This window comes from Perca fluviatilis, chromosome 21, assembly GCF_010015445.1.
Source record: "Perca fluviatilis chromosome 21, GENO_Pfluv_1.0, whole genome shotgun sequence".
NCBI lineage: Eukaryota > Metazoa > Chordata > Actinopteri > Perciformes > Percidae > Perca > Perca fluviatilis.
The window spans coordinates 8,186,606-8,207,306 of NC_053132.1; the positions used below are offsets into that span (position 1 = coordinate 8,186,606).

At 39.9% G+C, this 20,701-nt stretch overlaps 2 protein-coding genes and 1 non-coding gene across 7 annotated transcripts in view; all 3 read left to right on the plus strand.

Moving 5' to 3' along the window:
* Positions 1-471: 471 nt before the first annotated feature.
* mfsd13a (major facilitator superfamily domain containing 13A) lies at positions 472-11,438 on the plus strand. Its single transcript, XM_039787859.1, has 9 exons — positions 472-640; positions 3,551-3,813; positions 4,568-4,647; positions 5,776-6,225; positions 6,352-6,472; positions 6,732-6,828; positions 8,266-8,437; positions 9,742-9,935; positions 10,368-11,438. The coding sequence occupies exons 2-9, from the start codon at positions 3,646-3,648 to the stop codon at positions 10,616-10,618; spliced, it is 1,533 nt and encodes a 510-aa protein (XP_039643793.1). The 5' UTR covers positions 472-640; positions 3,551-3,645; the 3' UTR covers positions 10,619-11,438.
* Positions 11,439-12,959: 1,521 nt separating this feature from the next.
* On the plus strand, positions 12,960-13,074 carry LOC120551817. Its single transcript, XR_005637922.1, has one exon. It is a non-coding gene; the product is annotated as a U5 spliceosomal RNA (small nuclear RNA).
* A 1,950-nt stretch (positions 13,075-15,024) lies between these two features.
* Positions 15,025-20,701, plus strand: part of arhgap27 (Rho GTPase activating protein 27) — a 28,002-nt gene continuing 22,325 nt past the window's right edge. The window contains exons 1-2 of one of the 5 annotated variants that reach the window (XM_039787863.1): positions 15,025-15,182; positions 15,900-16,759. In XM_039787863.1, the coding sequence (XP_039643797.1) occupies positions 15,959-16,759 (801 nt within the window). In that variant the 5' untranslated portion in view covers positions 15,025-15,182; positions 15,900-15,958. The remainder of the gene's footprint in view (positions 15,183-15,899; positions 16,760-20,701) is intronic. The other 4 variants (XM_039787864.1, XM_039787860.1, XM_039787861.1 and 1 more) reach the window with 4 other exon arrangements.

A 20,701-nucleotide genomic window follows, 5' to 3' on the forward strand; every position in this document is an offset into this window, starting at 1 on the left:
ATAAGAGTATAAAGAAAATAAATGGGCTACTCAAGTGAAGTACAAGTAGGCTACTTTAGTGTGATTAAGTTAAGTGTAATTATTTACTTTCTGTCACTGACAGTGAAGGAAAGCTGTCCTGCAGGTCTCCTGCAGCTCTTGGTTGACACATATCACATAGGTCAAATAGGCTACAAACTGGGATAACCGATTCTGGTAACATTGACACAGGGTGGCGCTGTTAACTAGGACTGTTTATTAGAGATATAAAGGGCGGACTATTATCTGTTTGACTACACAGGATCATAGGATAGGACCATAGAGAGTACAAGAAAGGATAGGACCTGTACATGTAAGCATGGACGCCTGGCCAATAGTAGTGTGTGAATGCTATTGAAGGGCGGGTCTTGGCGTGGCCATAGTAGGAAAAGAAATATCGCTACTGGGAAACTCTTTCACAAATCCACCACGGCAGTCACGGATGTTTTTTTTTTTTTCCGGCCGTCACGGATGTGAGTAACCGACTTTAGTTGTCATGACGTGGTGTGTCCGCCTCCAGTCACACAGCTGCTGCTGACGAGAGGAAGAGCCTGAGCCAACAAGTCAGCTTCCCATCGAGAAAAACACAATTTATTCAGTTTGGTTAACAGGTCTTTTGTCGGTACGTGATATTCCCCTCTTGTTCTGTTATGAATATACTTGAATTAAGTTGTGAATATGTTTATCTCCAGATCGGCAGCCTGTTTTCGTTATCCAGCTACGTTAGCTAACGCTAGCATTTAAATAAGGTTAGCTAGTGCTAACTGCCTAGCTTAGCTAGTTGGCAACGTTCTCCAATTCAATAATAGATTATCAGACAATATATCATACATTCGATCTTGCCAGCTGCTATTATCAGACAGCGGACTACGCAACATGTGGGGTGTTCGTTGTAGCTTTAATGGTCGAATATGATACTGGTAGTCATGTTAGTCCAAGCTTATTAATTAACATTAGCTAGCTAGGCAATAACCATACCAGATAGTGAATAAATAATGATACCTTAGATAGTTGTTACGTTACTTTAGAAGAAAAAAGGTCCGGAGTGTTTGGAAGGGAACACAAAAGTTCAAAAAAGAAGAAAAGGTCCAAGGCACTCTTCTGGCATTAAATCAAAAAGCCTTTATTTGGATGACTAATATTGAAATGATTAGTAGGCTACATGTTAAAATAGAGCTGAGTAAAAACCCACACGTAGCAGCACAAACAGCCTTCCTTAGGGTGCAAGTTAGCCCTAAGCACACAGTTCCACCTTTAGTAGATAGAAAATGATCTCAAACACCTGAGCAAGGAGACCGTAAACTCACAGGTAACACATGGTAAATATGACCACTAGATAGCTCTACATGATATATAGAAGAAAGAAAGGGATAATAATACATTAACAATATATAAATGTTATGGCCTATGTACTCTTAAAAAATGCTTAGCCATAGGGTACAGCGCTGTGCAGACAGGTGTGGCAATGAGAGACTAGCCTTAAGTGTAATCCAAATTAGCTTTCCTAATTGCATACTTATGCTCAAAGACTTTGTCCCTCAGTTGTCTCTTTGTCTAGCCTATATACAAAACAACCACAGGTAGCCTACAGTATAAACTGTACACCACAAACATAGAGTTACAGTTAATGAATGTTTTGATGTCAGGCACCTAGTATGTCATGTGAATTGCTTGCATTCCTTTATATCAGCACAATAGTTGCAAAGGTCACATTTGTAAGAACCCTTACAAATGGTCGATGAAGCCTAGTTTTTTGTTATTATTGGCAGGTAGATGGCTTGGCACTAATCCATCCTGTAGTGTAAGGGGCCTTTGACAAAGTAACCCAAAACATTAGAAAATATTCAAATAATATATATTCCGGTATTTCCATGGATTTTACTAATAAGCAGCGGATTAAGTCTTAAGCAAACCTTCCATCCCTTCTCTGCTTTGAACTACTAAGTCAGACATCCAGACTAATTAAACTGTACTTTCAGTATCAGATCTATGCAATTCAGTTTAAAAACCTGCTAACATTGTCTGGCTTACAATCCATTGTATAGCAACACAATCTTTTTAACCTAACCTAATCTTACTTTACTTAACTTGATATTTCTTGCACTTTAGCTATGTTACTTTATACACTTATTGACTAGTTTATTCTTACTCTTATTTTTGCCATAAATTTGACTGAGCTACTGAAACTTAAAATTTCCCTGAGGGGATCAATGAAGTATTTTGATTCTGATAAATGGGATGAGAGATGCCCCCTTTTATTGGGTTCTGGTAATCGGTTTTAAGATCAGTCAACCTTATTTGGCGTTCATATCTTTTGGCAATCGGAGTGAATAGAACAGAGTCCCTGCCGAGAAACCTCTCCACAGGTGGATATCACTCTTTATCTGCTGTGGCTGAGAGGACATTAATTGGATGTTTATAGTTTCCACGTCCTGCTGTTGTAAGATACATGTTAGAGATGTGATATGGTGCAGCCAGCTGAGAGTCATCCCACTTCACTGCTTGGATCTGATAGGAACAAGGTTGGAAAGCTTTTTGTTGCACTCCAAAGGAGGTTGCATTTGCCAAGTTTGTTATCTCACTGAGATCCTGATGTGAATATGCGGTTTTGTAGCTTTGCTTAGACGCTACATTGTGGTTGACTCCGACAGAAAGTATCACATCGCCTTGACACACTGTTATTGTGAGCTTGTTATTGTGAGCTTTTATGTTTTTTTTCCAACTGAAGATGTGAGAGCATGTTTGCAGGATCAAGCCTGAACTTGTGGGAGTCAGGTGTGAAGTAAGAAGCCTGAATTTTTTTCCTAAGGGTGTTACGTGTGGGACTGCACCAGGGGCTTCAAGAAGGAAATTGAAATGAGCCTGAAAATATGTAAACCGATGCAGGATTTGCTTTCATTGTGGGGAACTCTGTCTCCTCAGTTGGGGCGTGACAAAAGACACATTTACAAGGAGCTGTGACATGGAGACAAGTGTGATTTTTCAAGCCAGTGCTTGCTTTGTCTTAAAAAAAAAAAAAAGCAGCCTCAGAATGCAATTTTGAATATGATACCTTAGGACAATACAGCATAGTGAAAGCACTTTGCCTGAAAAGAATGATGTGATGATCGTATGACTTTCCTTCTGTCGTTTCACTGTGAAGAAGACCAGCTTCGTGTGACGTGGAATGTCAGAAGATTGGTCGTGAAAATTACTGAGTTTTACACAGACCACGGCTGGGCGTGGGCCAAAGGAGAAAGGAACAGTGGCTTACAGCCTAACTAACTTTAATGACTACTTACTGTACCATTGCTATGAAAACAGCTCGGCTTTCGTCTGCTCAAACTCTGTGCAGAGGCGGAGACGTGTGGAGACGTTGCTGTAACTTCCAGTAGGCCTAATGCTGAGAAATATCTTTACCATATTCAGATGTAGAGTGCTCACTTATACATCATGTCTTTTCCTTTCAGGGTGAGAGAATAATTTTTTTCCCTTGTCTACTGATCTGAAAATAACTGTGGATTTATCCACTTGCACTGTGTTTTTTTTGCAGGCTATGATGAGGTGGTGACCCTGGGTCGGCCGGGCCGTGACATGATTGCAGCTTGGCACAGAGAAAAGACGGAGCAGAGTGATTGAGAAAGAAGAATGGGCAGGAGCGCCTGGGGCTGCTGGCAAAGCGTTGTCTCTACTGCAGTGCTCTACGGCTCTTTGGCCTTGTTCACCTCCATCCTCCACAATGTGTTCCTCCTTTACTACGTGGAGACATTTGTGTCGGTCTACAAGATTGATAAAATCTCCTTCTGGGTGGGAGAGGTGAGTGACAAGAGACCTGTGTCTGTACATTTTGACTTGTAGTCCAGGCTGGAAATGTAGCACTAATTACCAGTTTGATGTTGCTGTGTGTCAACTGTTTTTATTTTTATTTTTTTTTTATATATTTTTTTTTAAGACTGTATGTGAGTCCTGCTATCCATTTTGGTATGTGGCCACCATGTTCAGCCACAGTTTTCCATCTTTAAAACCATTTGGGCTGGAGAACATTTAATGAGGCTGGGCTCTACAGAAAAAATGAGCATCACACAGTAACCAGAAGATGTTCTTCTAGCTTAGCTATACAGTGTATATGATTTCTATTTAGTTATAGAAAACTGTGGGTCATGATTTCACAAAAATCCCTTTGGAGTTAATTTATTACATTATCATTCTGTAAATAGTGTATCATTACCACCACTGAGGTGCCCTTGAGCAAGGCCCTTAACCCTGCAAAAAAGAGGCTTCCTCTCAGTGAACCTTCCCTGAATAAATAAAGGTAAGATAAAATTGTAGTAGTATATTGGCCAGCTGTACTTAAATAAAAAATAAAATAGAATTGCCTGATAATAATTGGATTATTGTAATGGCTACTGAAGTCTCTACGTAAGTATCACAATTATTTAGAGCCACAGTCCTCCCCTTAGTTTTCTTATCTTAAAGCGTGATATCACGTTCTAGCTCATTGATAAACCATCATCCTCCTTTTTATTTGTTGATTTTTAAATAGCATTATTGTCTTGTTATCTGTCCACAGGCAGTGTTTCTTCTATGGAACAGTCTGAATGACCCTCTCTTCGGCTGGCTGAGTGATCGCGCCTTCCTCAGCTCTCCTCAGTAAGTGCCTCCATCCTTCTTTCTTTCTCCTTTTTCTCAGAGAAAAACAACACTTTGCTAAATTGGGCTTCCTAAACATGGATGTGACTGCGACAGACAACGTCTCAATAGGAATAAGCCCTCAATTCCCTCCTAGCGTTCCAGACAAACTGCAGATTTCTAACGCTGTGGTTCCTTCACACATTGCCCCGAACCTCTTTTATCAGCTGCAGTAATGCTCATGAGGCTAGGTAAACGCGTCGTCAGAGTGAGGACTGTCAAACGTGAAGTTGCCATCTCTGTTTACATTTCATTTTGATTAAACTGTCTGTGACTCTGTCCTTTTTTATGATGGTTTTAGTATATTTTATTGTGTCCATGGTGTTTGCAGATTCTGTATTTACACAGGTGGTTCTACATACAGTACAGGCCAAAAGTTTGGACACACCTTCTCATTCAATGTGTTTCTTTATTTTCATGACTATTTACATTGTAGATTCTCACTGAAGGCATCAAAACTATGAATGAACACATATGGAATTATGTACTTAACAAAAAAGTGTGAAATAACTGAAAACATGTCTTATATTTTAGATTCTTCAAAGTAGCCATCCTTTGCTTTTTTTGATAGCCTGCAAACCCTTGGTGTTCTCTCAATGAGCTTCATGAGGTAGTCACCTGAAATGGTTTTACCTTCACAGGTGTGCTTTGTCAGGGTTAATTAGTGGAATTGTTTCCTTTAAAAAAAAAAAACTTATAAAAAGAAAAGGCTACTTTGAAGAATCTAAAATATAAGACATGTTTTCAGTTATTTCACACTTTTTTTGTTAAGTACATAATTCCATATGTGTTCATTCATACTTTTGATGCCTTCAGTGAGAATCTACAATGTAAATAGTCATGAAAATAAAAAGGAAACGCATTTGAATGAGAAGGTGTATCCAAACTTTTGGCCTGTACTGTATAACATCAACCATGTTACAGTTACCACTAATATATCCTCTGGCAACAGAACAGACTCAAATAGCTTTACTGTATTTATATAGGTCTTTTGGCCCTATCTGTTTGTTGTTGCACCAGGAAAACGTTTTAATTATCGCAAAAGTTGTGTTTATATCTAATTACTCCGATTTTTGTTTTTCCACCCAGGTCAGGCTCTTCGATCACCACTCCAGAGGTGGTGCTGAAGCGCCTGAAGGCCCTCTCCACAAATGGCCCTCTCTTCGCTCTGTCCTTCCTGGCTTTCTGGGTGGCGTGGGCCAGACCGGGGCTGCAGTTCCTGCTGTGCCTGTGTCTGTACGATGGTTTCCTCACAATGGTGGACCTCCACCACAGCGCCCTGCTGGCTGACCTCGCTGTGTCCGCCGTCGATCGCACACGCCTCAACTTCCACTGCTCCGTGTTCAGCGCTTTGGGCTCGTTTTCCGTGTTTCTGTCTTACTGCTTCTGGAACAAGGAGGATTTCTACTCCTTCCGCGTCTTCTGTGTGACTCTTTCAGCTTTTTCCATCTTGGGCTTTTTGTTAGTGTCTCGGTTGCTACAGCATCGTTTCCAAAAGGAAGTCCGTCCAAGACAGGATGAGGCACTGACACTCAAAGAGTGAGGATTTTCTAAAGATCTTGAAATTCTCCATAACTTTGGTTGACAGGCTTTTGGACTGTGTTGATGTTTTGTTTTTTTTCTCTCCATCTCACTTCTCTCTTGTTTACTTTCGCTCTGTCACAGGCTGAGTGTTGAAAACGCTCCACTTACTCACCCAGAAAAAGCTGTCACCCTTGGACAGTACCTCAAGCAGCTCTCCAAACACAAGAACTTCATGTGGTTTGTGTCAATGAACCTTATTCAGGTAAGTTATTAATCACATTAGATTTGCTGAAAGTGCTAGTAGAGATAAAGTGGGCAGACACTTTCACTCTTTTGGAAAATCCTTATTTTCTCTCGCATTTCATCATGTGTCCTTAGTTTTGGGTCAATTTTTTATTTTTTTTTAAAGGCACCTAAAGATCGCTTCTCATTCAAGGAAACATGTTTTGTGGAACGTCGCTCAGGGTTTTATTACTTGATCTACTCGGTTAACTTTTATTGTTGTCTCTGTTCCCCTAAAGGTGTTTCACTGCCATTTCAACAGCAACTTCTTTCCTCTTTTCCTGGAACATCTGCTGTCTGACAATGTTTCTGCCTCTACAGGTTCAATCTTACTCGGTAAGGGACAAATAACTCGCACATTTCTCTTAATTCAAGTCTTCTTAATTCAAGTTTGTTAGTAATAGATACTGCAATAATTAGCACAGCATAATACACACTAAATGTTTAAGGAAATCACACATGATTTGAAATTGACAGCAAGAGGAGTGTGAGTATTCTTTAGATAATGTATTTATTTAACCAGGTAGGCCGTTGAGAACAGGTTCTCATTTGCAACGGCGACCTGGCCAAGAAAAGCATAAGCGTGCAGGACAACATACAGTTTCACATTCAATACAATACAGGAATCCAGAATACAATAGGCTACATAAAGTGCAGATTTAGTAAGCATTACAAAGCCGGTGCAAAGTGAGGTGTAAGTAAGACGATGGATACGCGAAAGTGATATGGTAATAACACAGTATACATGAATAGACAGTCTGTATCACTGCTGAGATGTAGTGAAGTGTCGAACAAAAACTAAAAAAACGGTGACGTGTGATGTTTAACAGTTATAAGGCAATATAAATGAATAGACAGTCTATATAAACGCTGAAATGTAGTGAAGAGTCAATACACAGTTAGTGCAAATTGTGATCTAGTTAGTGATATAGGTCAGTAATAACACAGTAAACCGGAATAGACAGTCTATATAAATGATGAATGTAGTGAAGAGTCAATATACAGTTAGTGCAAATTGTGGTGTACAAAGGTGGGAGGATTAACAGTTGAGTATACCAGGGCGGATAAATAGTGCAAAAGAACGCAAACAGAATTGATTGATTTATTAGACAGTAACAGAAATAAATGCATAACAAAATGCCAACACAGTGACATTGTACATTTATCAGAACTGTCGAGGATAACACAAGAAAGTTACAAACTTATTCCATTGTATTTCCATTGTGGTCCTCGTTGATAGCAATGTAGGTGAAGCTGTGCAAATATGCAATGGGGCATGACAGAGATAATGGAGTGCATTAAGGGGTTGCGAAAACAGACAATGAATGATGGAGAACAGTTAGCACGTACAGTCATCGGACTGGAGCTCAGACCGACGTACTGGGTTTGACTGTGAGATGAAAGTTATACGGAATGGAGAAAAACACAGATTAAAGGTATACCATTACTGCCAGCATGCAAGCTAGTGACGCACAAGCTTCTTTTTTTATATTTCAATCACATTTTAGTTGTCAATAAGTAGATGAATATGTTGATGCAGAATGATATTTTGATCCAATCATCCTCCCAGATTTAAAGATCATGAAGATGGCAGAAAACCAATGACGTGGTATTCTGAAATACATCTGCTGAATTGTTAGAAACAGATCTTATTGTGGCTAGAATGGAATATATTTCTATATTATTTGCTATTATTTGCTATGTTTACAGTTACTATTCTTTCTGCTGATTAGTCTTTTTTTTTAATGCAGTTCTGCTTTTGCTCCCACGCAGGCATCTCTTTCATTGCCCCCCACCTGAACAACTTGTATTTCCTGACACTGTGCCAGCGTTATGGGGTTTACCAGGTTATCCGCTGGCTATTTATGCTCAAACTGGGACTTAGTGTGGCTATGCTCTTGGCAGGGGCTGACCACATTTATCTGCTGTGCATCTTCATTGCTAGGTATGGCCACGCACATCAGCACACGCATCAGGGATCCGATGTGTGACCGCCTGTTTTTTTTGTTGGCTTGTTTTCGTTCATTATTTTTCATCACTGAATACACAAACACGCAGCAACACATGTCGTTCCATGCCTCACATTCATAAGGACTTGTCAAGGACTCTTTCTGTTGCGGCCTGTTTCCAAGGTCAACTTGACATTCGTTACATGTTGTATCCAAATATTGTGTTAACTTTTCTGTGCTACGAGACCTTTTTGTTCCCGGGAAAGATAAACTTTGCTCCAGTTTATGCCTCTTTCACTCATGAGAACGAGAAAAAAATCATACGCCTTAAATCTGTAACGGCATACACTTTCTATCCATAGACCCTCAATTCGGATAAGGATGCGTTTACCTAGCCTCATGAGCATTAAATCAAAAAAAGATTTTGGTTGTAGTTAACTCCTTTTAAACTGGAATAAAAGGAGAGAACACAGAGCAGGGATCCCTCGTCCAGGAAAGACAGACCATACATGTTGTAGAACAGAGTATACTGAAAAAACAACAGTGAATTGAGAATATGGAGAAACAGAATAACAATATAAGGTAAATAAAGAGCAAATCTACATTGCAGATTCAAAGAAGACGCTGAGCAACTTCCAGGTTTTCATTTAGGTAGCTAGTTTGTCATGTTATTCCATTATTAATGTCTAAATAATAGTTGAAAACAGGATTCCTAATCTCTCTCTAGTCCCTAGCGCCCTGATGAAGTGTGTGTGTGTGTGTGTGTGTGTGTGTGTGTGTGTGTGTGTGTGTGTGTGTGTGTGTGTGTGTGTGTGTGTGTGTGTGTGTGTGTGTGTGTGTGTGTGTGTGTGTGTGTGTGTGTGTGTGTGTGTGTGTGTGTGTGTGTGTGTGTGGTTAGTCATGTTTGTCAAAGTCGTGGTAGTTGTCAACAGTTTGTGAATGCTTTTGGTTCGTTCTCTCAAACCTTAAGGCTGAGCTGATACAGAAACCTATCCGCCGCAAGTTATAAATTGTTACTGTATTTCACACAGTGTAATGCGGATTTGACAACAAAGGCACACCTAAGCAGGCTTGATTAAAAACTAACCCCCTCCTAAGAGACTGCTCTCTGCTCTCAACAAATAGAAACATTATGAATGATGGACACACCTTAATTAACAGGAATCCTCTAAAGTAGAACTGAGCGATCTACTCTTGATAAACATCTTTTTAAAATCAAAATGTCATTGATGTTTTTTTTTCACAAACTACACAACTGTTTGGGCTGGAGACAGTAACTGGACACTTCTCTTCCTCCTAGTAACCGAGTGTTTACGGAGGGGACGTGCAAGCTGCTGAAACTGGTTATTACCGATCTGGTGGATGAGGACTTTGTGGTCAATCGACGTCAGCAGGCCGCCTCTGCTCTCCTCTTCGGGATGGTTGCTTTGTTGACCAAACCTGGCCAGACATTCGCCCCTCTCATAGGCACCTGGCTGCTGTGTGTTTACACAGGTACACACAGAAACACTCCGACTGGGGCCTCCATAATGAAGTCTACATAATGACCTTGCTTCAAATGCTGCTACAAGTTTCTGCATTCATGTGGCTTTATGATAAGTTCATGATAAGCTAAGCGAACTGTCTTTTGGCTGTAGCTTTTTTATTTTTTATTTGTTTTTAAGTGTACAATGAGAGTGGTATACATTTTCTCATCTAACTCTCATCAAGAAAGCAAATAAAAGTATTTCTCAATGGAAATGGATCTCTATGGAAAGAAAACTTAAAAAAAAACATTTTGTGCCAATTATGCACTTATATAACCTATTATGAGTTTTTATTGTTAATTTACTAGATTAGCCATTACCCATGACCAATTTGTATATTTGATTTGTTTAATTATTGAAGGAATTACTTTTTTTCTCCTGTTGGATTTCTCTTCCCCAGGTTATGATGTTTTTGATCGGGAACCCATGAAGGACTCTCTGGTTTCTGTGCCTGACGTTGCCTCAGGCTCGGGGACTCCGCCTCTACGCCTGGGCTGCTTCTACATGTTGGTGTTTGTGCCTATCACCTGTGCCCTGCTCCAGCTGGCTGCCTGGTCTCGCTTCACACTTCACGGCCGCAAGCTGCAAGGGATCAAGACCCTAAGACAAGGGGCCCAGCATGGCCACCTTATCGATGTCAAGGCCATATGAACTGAATAGAGCTGGGTGAAGCTGCACACAGACACTTTCTTAAATGGACGGTTTTACAATCCCTTTGTGCAGCCCAGCCTTCTGTGCATGAACATGAACCACTGCACAACATGTGGCTTTGTGGACGGTGAAAAATGCACAATAGGCTGACCAATCCCACTGGGAAGTAACATTTTTAAACCTGCCTTATTTTTTTAAATATTAGAATATTGACCTATATTTATATTTGAACAGATGACCAAAAGATAAATGGAACCAATCAGTCCTGTCGGATGTAGACGGACCAAGTTCACAACTTTTTATGGTGTGCTTTAAATATGGGGTGCCCTCTTTTAAACTGTTAGTCAAGCATAATCCTGGTCTAGAGTACAGCCCGAGCCCTATTGCTGCTAGCTAATTTGTCTGTAACATCAGCCTGATTTTAAAATAAAAAACAGGAGGGAAGGTTTACCACAGAGATTCAGATTTCTGATGTTAAGATGAAGAACATGAAATAAACTTGCATTAATGTGTTTCGAGTGCTATTTATACTGCATGAAATCCTCTTCAGAGCTGAGTCGTTGTTGTATTTGTTTTTACATTTACACAGAATGCCCTGCCGGTCTGATGTTGAGAACTGTATTTTCTGATGTGTACAGTATTGATGTTTTTGCACAAAACTGCCATTTGTCTGTTGTACTTCTAACATTGTTTCATATTTTCTGGACTGTAATCATAAGGAAATGATGCAGTGGTAACCATATTATCAGTTCACTTTTGTAATTTTTCAAATTGTACAAAGAATTTGTGGCATTACCACAAATAAACCTCGTCAATGGGATGTGATGCCTTTTTATGAGACGGATTACCTGTCAAACCACAAAGAAGACTGTCCAAACTGCACAACAGATTATAACAATCCAGTGGCTTTATAGGAAAATGGACTTTATCCAAATGTATTTTTTTTTTTTTTACCAGGCCACAAAACTTAAATATAAAGTTGTTTCTGCCACTCATGAGTAAAGGGTTAAGGAAGTCTACACTGTAAGTGCTGATCCTTAACACTGTAGGGATTGTTACCAAACACTAATATGAGGCACCAACCATTTGCAGTCTTGTTATGTGAGAATTTAGACCAAAATGTTTTTTGGACATTTATAGGCCTGCTATGTGTGTGCAACTCAAGACTTCACTACATGTGACATCATCATAAAGATAATTGAGAATTTAGAAACATGCCTGAAGGTGTTCCTTTATTTAAAGAGGTGGGGAAACTGGTACTGTCTGATATCACTGCAGTTACACTTTGTTTATAAGACACCCACCGTTGTTCAGCAATGTTTTATGAGGGATTATAACCTAATAGGCCTTTGTTTCCTGCAATAATATAGCCCTTATTTGAGGAGAATAGTAAAGGTCTTTTGGCTTGTGAACCCTTACAAAAAAGTAATGTCAACTTGTGAGCCCTTAGTATTGACAGGAGTTGTGTTTAGTTCAACAACCACAGGGTGGTTTTCCTTATCCGATTGTAATTTTTTTAAGATAAAAGAGAATTGAAATTAGAAAGAAAAAAACTACATTTTGTAATATAACAAAAGGTATGGAGACCTGTTTGATGAACAAAATGTTCTGTACACTATCGTTAATGGAGTACTCTTTACAAGTCTTCACTTTATGATCTGTTTTAACGGTTAAAGGCTTCGTGGACAGACTTAATTTTAACGCAAATTAAAAGGTAACTTCGCAGAATTTTTGTCATTTCACGACGACATACGTGGGGTAGAACCTTATATATATGTCAATGGGTAGAACCCATGGTAGAACCGTAGACAGTATTAAGGGTAGAACCATGCCTACATCTCTACTGGAAAGCTTCCTGTGCGAAGACGGAAGTAGCAGGAGATAATCCTCTCGATTTATTTATTTTTTTTTACGCCAATGGGTGTAAAGCGCATGCGTATGGTTTTTTAAGCCCTGTTGTGGTATTTTATTCCCTTTTGTCTGTATTTCCCTGTTTTTATTTTCACGGTTAAGCTAGTTATTAACGAGTGTGACAATTGGGTTCATTTTGTTAAGTTCGGGAGCTAGCAAAAACTTTACTATTGCGGTATGTCACCGGGAACAACGTACCACTACCCATCATGCACTGCGCGCAATATTTCAAATGCTTGCTAAATCTATCGTTTAGAATTAGATTAAACACGTTTATCTAAATCAGTATTTTGTAATCTATTGTGTATTCACATAAATAGATTATAGACGACATAAACTGTTAGGTCTAGTTTTATCGGCGCACTGCCACCGTTACCGTAAGGTGTATGTCGGGAAGTGACCACCTCTCCAGCAACCATTAGAAGTCAGTACACTCATGTTTCTCTTCAGATCGTATAAATCTTTCGCCTTTTACTAAAGATTTCCGTGGAGAGGAACAATATGAGTTCAATCTAATTTTTTGATGCCCTGCCTAGTGCGGGGCTTCCTACTCATGTGAAAAACAAATGAAATTCCGGAAATGTTGCCACTAAGCATAGACTCAGTGCAGTAAGGTACGATTTTAAAGATAAAAGTCTGTGGCGTCACGAGAAATTGACACACTGGGAGGGCACAACAGAAGTTGATTCCGTGTGAAGAAAGGATGGAGTGTATTTGACGCAGTGTTCTTGTGGAGGTTGCGCAAATGAACTTTCATACGTTCTAGAATTCTCGACACAAGTACAGGCTATGTTGTTGTTGTTGTTGTTGTTGTTGTGCGCAGGCGCCGCCCAGAGTGGCAGTCTTTTTCACTAGCTCCGTCTGTTACGTGTCTTTTTAGTCTTAACGACTTTGTTTCATTTGCAAACTTTTTATCTATAGTTGTCTAAGATACTGGATGCCTAAAATTTCCCTCGGGATGAATAAAGTATCTATCTATCTATCTATCTATCTATCTATCTATCTATCTATCTATCTATCTATCTATCTATCTATCTATCTATCTATCTATCGATGTAATTATTTTAATTACTGGATTTTGTATTGGGGTGTATTGCTGTCTAAAATGAAAAACCATGAATGTAATACCGTATCATAATTTGTGAAAAAAAATACTTTTCTGATATATATCGGCACACTGTACATTTATTGCAAGAGTTTCTGTCATCTTGATATAAAAACGCATGTTTGATTGTAATTGCCGTAAGAATCCAGCAGAGGGCATACACATGCACCAAATATGGTCAAGCAGTGCGCTCAGCTGACATGCAGTAATAAATACATATGCAAATACAATTAATGAAAATTGGTCTTGTTTTACGGTCAAGTTATCACATCTTATTTAACTTTAAATTCTTTTGTGTGCCTATTATCATTCTGCTTCTAATAATTACAAATTATTGTATACATGTTTTATTGTCACCATGCAACATTTGTTACATTTTTGTATTGCTGTGTTGTAATGTCAAAATGAATCACCGCATCGCCACTCTTTCCAGTCCACTCCCTGTCAGTGAGGTGCCATAAAAAGAACGCACACATATCAAGAAACTGTTGGGAAGTATGGTTAAAGTTAGACTTCCCATTTCTTGTGGCTTTAGTGCTGTAATGGATCACTGGTTGCCTCTTTCGATAGAGAAACACAGAACAGGAAACAAAAGTGGGGTAGGCGTGCAGAGACAGTACATGTAGGCAGCAGTATGAGCTCTACTCCGGCTTTGTAGATACCAAACTGCTTCAAGGTTGTTCGAGAGACATCTAATGACGGGGAATTTTTGGAAACAAAATCCGGCAAGTAGACGAAAATATTATCCCACACCGTAGCCTCAGGGTATACAAGTCCAGGATGTGATTTCTGTCATTGTTGAGTCTGCTTTTTTAGCATGAAAGTGTATTCTGGTTCATGTTATGTTGCACTGACTTACTGTGAATTGTCAAATTCAACAGGATATCGTGAGTAAAGTCTGACTTGGAAATTAGTAATTGAGCTTAAGTTAAGTCATATTCCCCCTTTTGGTTAACTTTTTATTTTCTGTATTTTATTTTTTTCATTTATCTATGACTTTTACAATGCACATGTTGTTTTTTTAACACGTATACGTTCACTCACATTTGTTCTAAATAAAATGTAAATGTTTTGATTTAACAATATTGCTGCAACAAAAACACATAAGGGTGGTGATGGCGCAGTGGATGTGACACATACCTTTGGTGTGGGAGATCTGGGTTCAATTCTCACTGCAATACATCAACCAATGTGTCACTGAGCAAGGCACTTAACCCTTAGTTGCTCCAGAGGCATGCAACCTCAGACATATATATCAATTGTAAGTCGCTTTGGATAAAAGTGTGAGCTGAATGACATGTAATAATTAAAACTCTTGCATGTGAAATAGCTGCTAACATGACACACTGTTGTTTCTATGTGATATGTGTGCTGTAGGAGACAACAAAGAGCTGTAAATACTGATACAGTAATTATGGATGAAAACCATGCCTGCTAAAGCGAGCTGAGATTGCCAGATGACATCGCACTGCCGCTGAGCCGAGGCTGGTGCAGACTTCCTGTTTTGTGGCGAAGCAGTGTTCAGTCTGCTGCTCTGGAGGTCTGTAAGTAAGTTCAGTAGGCCTTTTGCAGCAAATAAAAGCAACTTCCTGTCTATTCCTGTGCACAGAAATATAGGCTGCATTAACCTTTCTTATAAATCCGCATTCTTGTGTAATATCAAACACTAACCATTACTGGATGGGCTACCGGTCACAGGGGCCCAAGTCATGGGGGGGGGAGGTGGGGGGCCCTGAGCCAGAGCCTCAGTTTGAAGTGACTTTTAACATTTCTTGTTTTGAATGTCAATCAAACAACTTCAAAATGACAAAAAAATGACCACAAAGACACACAAAATGACTACTAATGACATCTTAGATTTGCACTTTTTTTCTACTTTGTACTGCAGCTGCTGCTCAACAAATTCCCCTGGGATAAATATGGTTCTATTTTATGTTATCAAAGACATGCAAAACAACTACAGAAATGCAAAATGATCACAGAGAGACCCCAAACAACTACAAACAGACGCAGAATTATGCGAAATGACTACGAGCGACACAAAATGACCACTAACAGACACTAAACAGAGAGTCATTTTCAGAGGTGTGTGTGTGTGGTGGCGGCATTTACATGTCTGTGTCCAGGGGTCCATTGTCTCTTAATCTGTCCATGACACTATCGGTGGGAGTGCGTGATAATGAACCATGAGCCACTGACTGACATTTATAATGACTACCTTTTTTTAAAAAAGCCACACCAACTTCACATTTCCTCTATTTGCAGCTCCGAGATGTTAACACTGTATCCACAGTAACGCAGAGGACACACGGGTGCACCGGAGCATGGAGCTGGTGTCTGTGCAGTATGAATTTGAGTACACAGCGAAGGATGGTCGCCTCGTGTCCATCAAGCCTAATGAAAGTTACATCCTGGTCTCCAAGACTAATGAGCACTGGTGGCACGTTCGCAAAGACCAGCACAGCAGACCCTTTTATATCCCTGCGCAGTATGTGAAGGAGCTCCTATCACTTACTGAAAACCCTCCTGGTCCTAATAGCTTGAAATCACCCGAGTGTGTGACTAACAGTAAGCCAGGGGATATGGCTCACATAACACCACGTAAAGCGACAGCAGGGAATCGTGTATCAGCTCTGGGCGCTTCAAGAGAGACACACCGCTTCTCCACTTTTGGTTTCTGTGAGAACATACCAGATGTGAAGCCCAGCGAGACTCTGGATGAAGGACAAACAACCAGCAGCTTTGCAGACAGCCAGGATAAAATAAAGACACATGATTCAACAACAGGCTTTTCAATTACCTCTGCACCTCTGAATACTGACAACATGCAACTGTACGCAAAATCTCATCATGTGCCAAAGGTCAAAAACGGACAAAAACAGCCACTGAAGGATGATGAAGTCAACCAACCACAGACTTTTCTACACAATGAGGATATGGACTTCCCTTTACCCCCTGATTCACCAATATATGACACCATACCAGAGCTGAACATCCCAGAATTTGACACGTTTCCTGAGCCTCCTAGTCCTGTTGCCTCAAATGACACATTGACGTTTGAGCTGCAGAATTCAAATCAAACTGCAGGAACAACTTCCTCTACAGATGGGCCTCCCGTTGAGCAGGTAAGGTTTTTCAGCCATCATTCTGTAGTCTCATGACATGTGTCACTGTCATTTTACAGCCAAGAGAGGGCACTGTTGTATAGGCCTATTGTAAAAAGATTTAAAGTGGCCTTTTGACAGCGATCCACAGTAAAAAAAAAAAAAGACCCTTTAATGTAAATAAAGCAAAAACATCTCTGCAAAGATCTGAATTTGTTACAAATATAAAATACACATTCCTTGTTTGCATAAGTATTCATAAGTAAAAGGACACATCTAAATAATCACTGATGCGGGCAGTTGGTTTAAAGAGTCACATTATTAGTCACCTGTTTCTAACAGAATAAGAAAGATGGGAAACGATGTTATGCCATCAGATTTTTTCTCTTATCTTTGAATTGTTTCATAAAACTGAATTTCTTACTAGCCAGCGACACATGCAACGTTGTTGACACTGCTTCATTTTAAGGGGTCTTATGACAAAAAGGAAGAGACCCCTGCTCTTTGTTGATGTGCACAGGGCTGCAGCTGAAATCTCAGCCCACCTTAACTTACTGTCTTATAAAGCCTTTATTATTTCACTTCCTGTTCTCAGTATTCTGCTAACACTGCAGGGTTCCATGCATTTTAAAGTGGGTGGAAATGATGAAGAACACATGTCAAGTTTAATATTTTGGTGATAACGTGAATTGTAATTTCAAACAAATCCTTCATTCGAAACTTGAGCAAAAGAAAAGAATATTAGCAAAAGAATTTACACAAAGTATCACAAATATAAGTAGGCCTACTTATCATGGTCAGTGCATATTTAATTTTCAGATTATTATTATTAGTAGTATTATCAGCATGTAATCAGCATTTTACTGTTGTGGTTGGTCAAAGTGGAGCTAATCTAAATTACTCTATATAGTTAAATGTAATTAATATATTAGTCATATGTTGGGTAGTTTAAAGGTCCCATGGCATGAAAATTTCACTTTATGAGTTTTTTTAACATTAATATGAGTCCCCCCAGCCTGCCTATGGTCCCCCAGTGGCTAGAAATGGCTATAGGTGTAAACCGAGCCCTGGGTATCCTGCTCTGCCTTTGAGAAAATGAAAGCTCAGATGGGCCGATCTGGAATCTTCTCCTTATGAGGTCATAAGGAGCGAGGTTACCTCCCCTTTCTCTGCTTTGCCCGCCCAGAGAATTTGGTCCACCCATGACAAAGAGAGAGACATCATGGCTTTGTGGCAGTTGGTCAAGGCCACACCCCCTCCCTCCACCTTGCCCCCCCTCTCTCCTCCTCAATAGCGACAGACACATAAATGGCACATCCTAAGGAAAGCTCATTGTGGGACTGGCTCTAGTGGCTGTAATTCTGCACCAAGGCTGAATTTCGAGAAAAGAGACTTCAGATACAGTATTAGAGGACCACTAAGGTCTATATAAAAGAGACTTCAGATACAGTATTAGGGGACCACTAAGGTCTATATAAAAGAGACTTCAGATACAGTATTAGGGGACCACTAAGGTCTATATAAAAGAGACTTCAGATACAGTATTAGGGGACCACTAAGGTCTATATAAAAGAGACTTCAGATACAGTATTAGGAAACCACTAAGGTCTATATAAAAGAGACTTCAGATACAGTATTAGGGGACCACTAAGGTCTATATAAAAGATACTTCAGATACAGTATTAGGGGACCACTAAGGCCCATATAAAAGAGACTTCAGATACAGTATTAGGGGACCACTAAGGCCTATATAAAAGATACTTCAGATACAGTATTAGGGGACCACTAAGGCCTATATAAAAGAGACTTCAGATACAGTATTAGGGGACCACTAAGGTCTATATAAAAGAGACTTCAGATACAGTATTAGGGGACCACTAAGGTCTATATAAAAGATACTTCAGATACAGTATTAGGGGACCACTAAGGCCTATATAAAAGAGACTTCAGATACAGTATTAGGGGACCACTAAGGTCTATATAAAAGATACTTCAGATACAGTATTAGGGGACCACTAAGGCATCCAAAAAGCAGCATGTCATGGGACCTTTAATCCTAACAAGGAATCATTTGGAAACAGTTTTCTGTGTCTTACTGTAATCTGAAAGTATGTACTATAGCTCTCAGATAGGCCTACCTGTAGTGGAGAAAAAAGTAAAATGTGTAAAATCTCTTTTAAGTTCGTAGGCTACTTGAGCAAATTGGCTTCTTCGGATACTTTCCAGAACTTTTCGATTCGATTCGATTTTTTAGAGACATTTAGACTGAATCACTTGTTGATTTGGACACTTTTTTTTGCAGTGAAGAACCAGACTTGGAATACCGTGTTGGTTGAGTTCACAGTAGCCTAACGTTATCTGTGCCAGCTCATCAGCATATGAATGACCGGTCATCCCCTTCATGCCATTTCAATAGACGAGAAGAGGTGGTGTTTTTTTGAATAGCTCAGTCAAAGCAGCTGATTCAGGATCTCCGTTTTTCTTCTGGTCTGGAGTGAGTCACTTTTTACTAGGTGTGTATAGTTTACAGTGTCACTGCCCATGTTATTGATTGAATTGGTGAGTTGTTCAACGAAGAGCTGGAGCCTTGTAGAGTGGGGTTTAGATTAGAGGAGGTTTTGTTATCAGTTCTGAATGCTTGTGAAATGCTGCGTACAGTCAACGTAACTCGAGAACAGGTTCCAAACAGGTTAGTGTCGGCTGGGAGGCGTCTCCCCTCCCCAGGAAAGGAAAGCGTTAATCTGCCAGCCACTCCCTAACCTCCAGCGGCTGCTACCTGGTTTCCCCCAGCACCGATGACGATCCTGGGAATTATGACTAACCACACCGCTGGGAACCGATGAAACATTTGCGAAATATATATGTGTGTATATATATACAGCTGGTGTAACCTACTTCCCTGACGGATGGATGTATAGTTGGCTGAATACAAAACGACAACAGAACTTTCGTTTCACGTAAGTTTCACTGCACTTGTTTTTGCACCTGTTGCAGGGTTTACGGTGAGACTGTGAACGAGAAAGTGTTTCTACTCTGCGTCTGTGTGTGTGTGTGTGTGTGTGTGTGGCCTCTCCCAGTATACCCAGTGAATGTGTGTACATCATAACACTGTAATTACCAGCAGCAGTTTGTTGCTGTATGTGGGAGTTTTTTTTAAATTAATTTTTTTATTTTTTTGGTGTTGGGGGGGGGGGTTCCCTTTATTTGAAAGTGGATTTTAATGGGACTTTTTGTTCTGTTTTAATTTAACCCAATAAGATATATGAAAACCTGAATGTTTAAGTTAGGGTTTTTTTCTGAAGCCTGAATGAGCCCCAGGACTGCAGACGTGTCAGGACCCCTCAAGTGCATTAATTCTCACCCCACAATGGAGGGCCATCTCCATGGTGATGTGAGGAGGCCTGGCCTGACTCCCAACAAGCAGGGCTTTAGAGCTTTTAGTGCCAGTCCTGCCATGCAGTTGGCCTGTGTGTGTGCATATGTAATGTTCAGAACTTGCAATTAGCCCCAAATGTAGGTCACTTAATATCGAGGGTATGTCTTTGGCCTCTAATGGGATGTTAAGTTTGCTAAGTGGATGACAAATCCAGTTGGGATTGGTTGTAGTTAACATTACAGCTTGTAGAAAGGCATACTTGAAATGCATATTCAGGCCTGTTTTGTTTTATGGTGACGCTCTTCTTATTGTTATGTGGAGCCTTTACATTATGGTACAGTATTTATTGTAGCTGTCTGTGCTACCAGTGTGTGTCCGCACTCTTTGCAAGAATCTCTTAAGCTCCACAATGAATATTGAACAGGACATGTCCAATAAATCTTTATCACTTAAAGTTTAGATCATTTACACAAGGGGCCCCCAATGGCCCATTGATCTTTGGCAACTTAAAGAAAAGTGACCCTCTGCTTTGTCTTCTTGTGCACATCACATCACACAGCCCTGCCAATGTGATATTTTGGCATTTA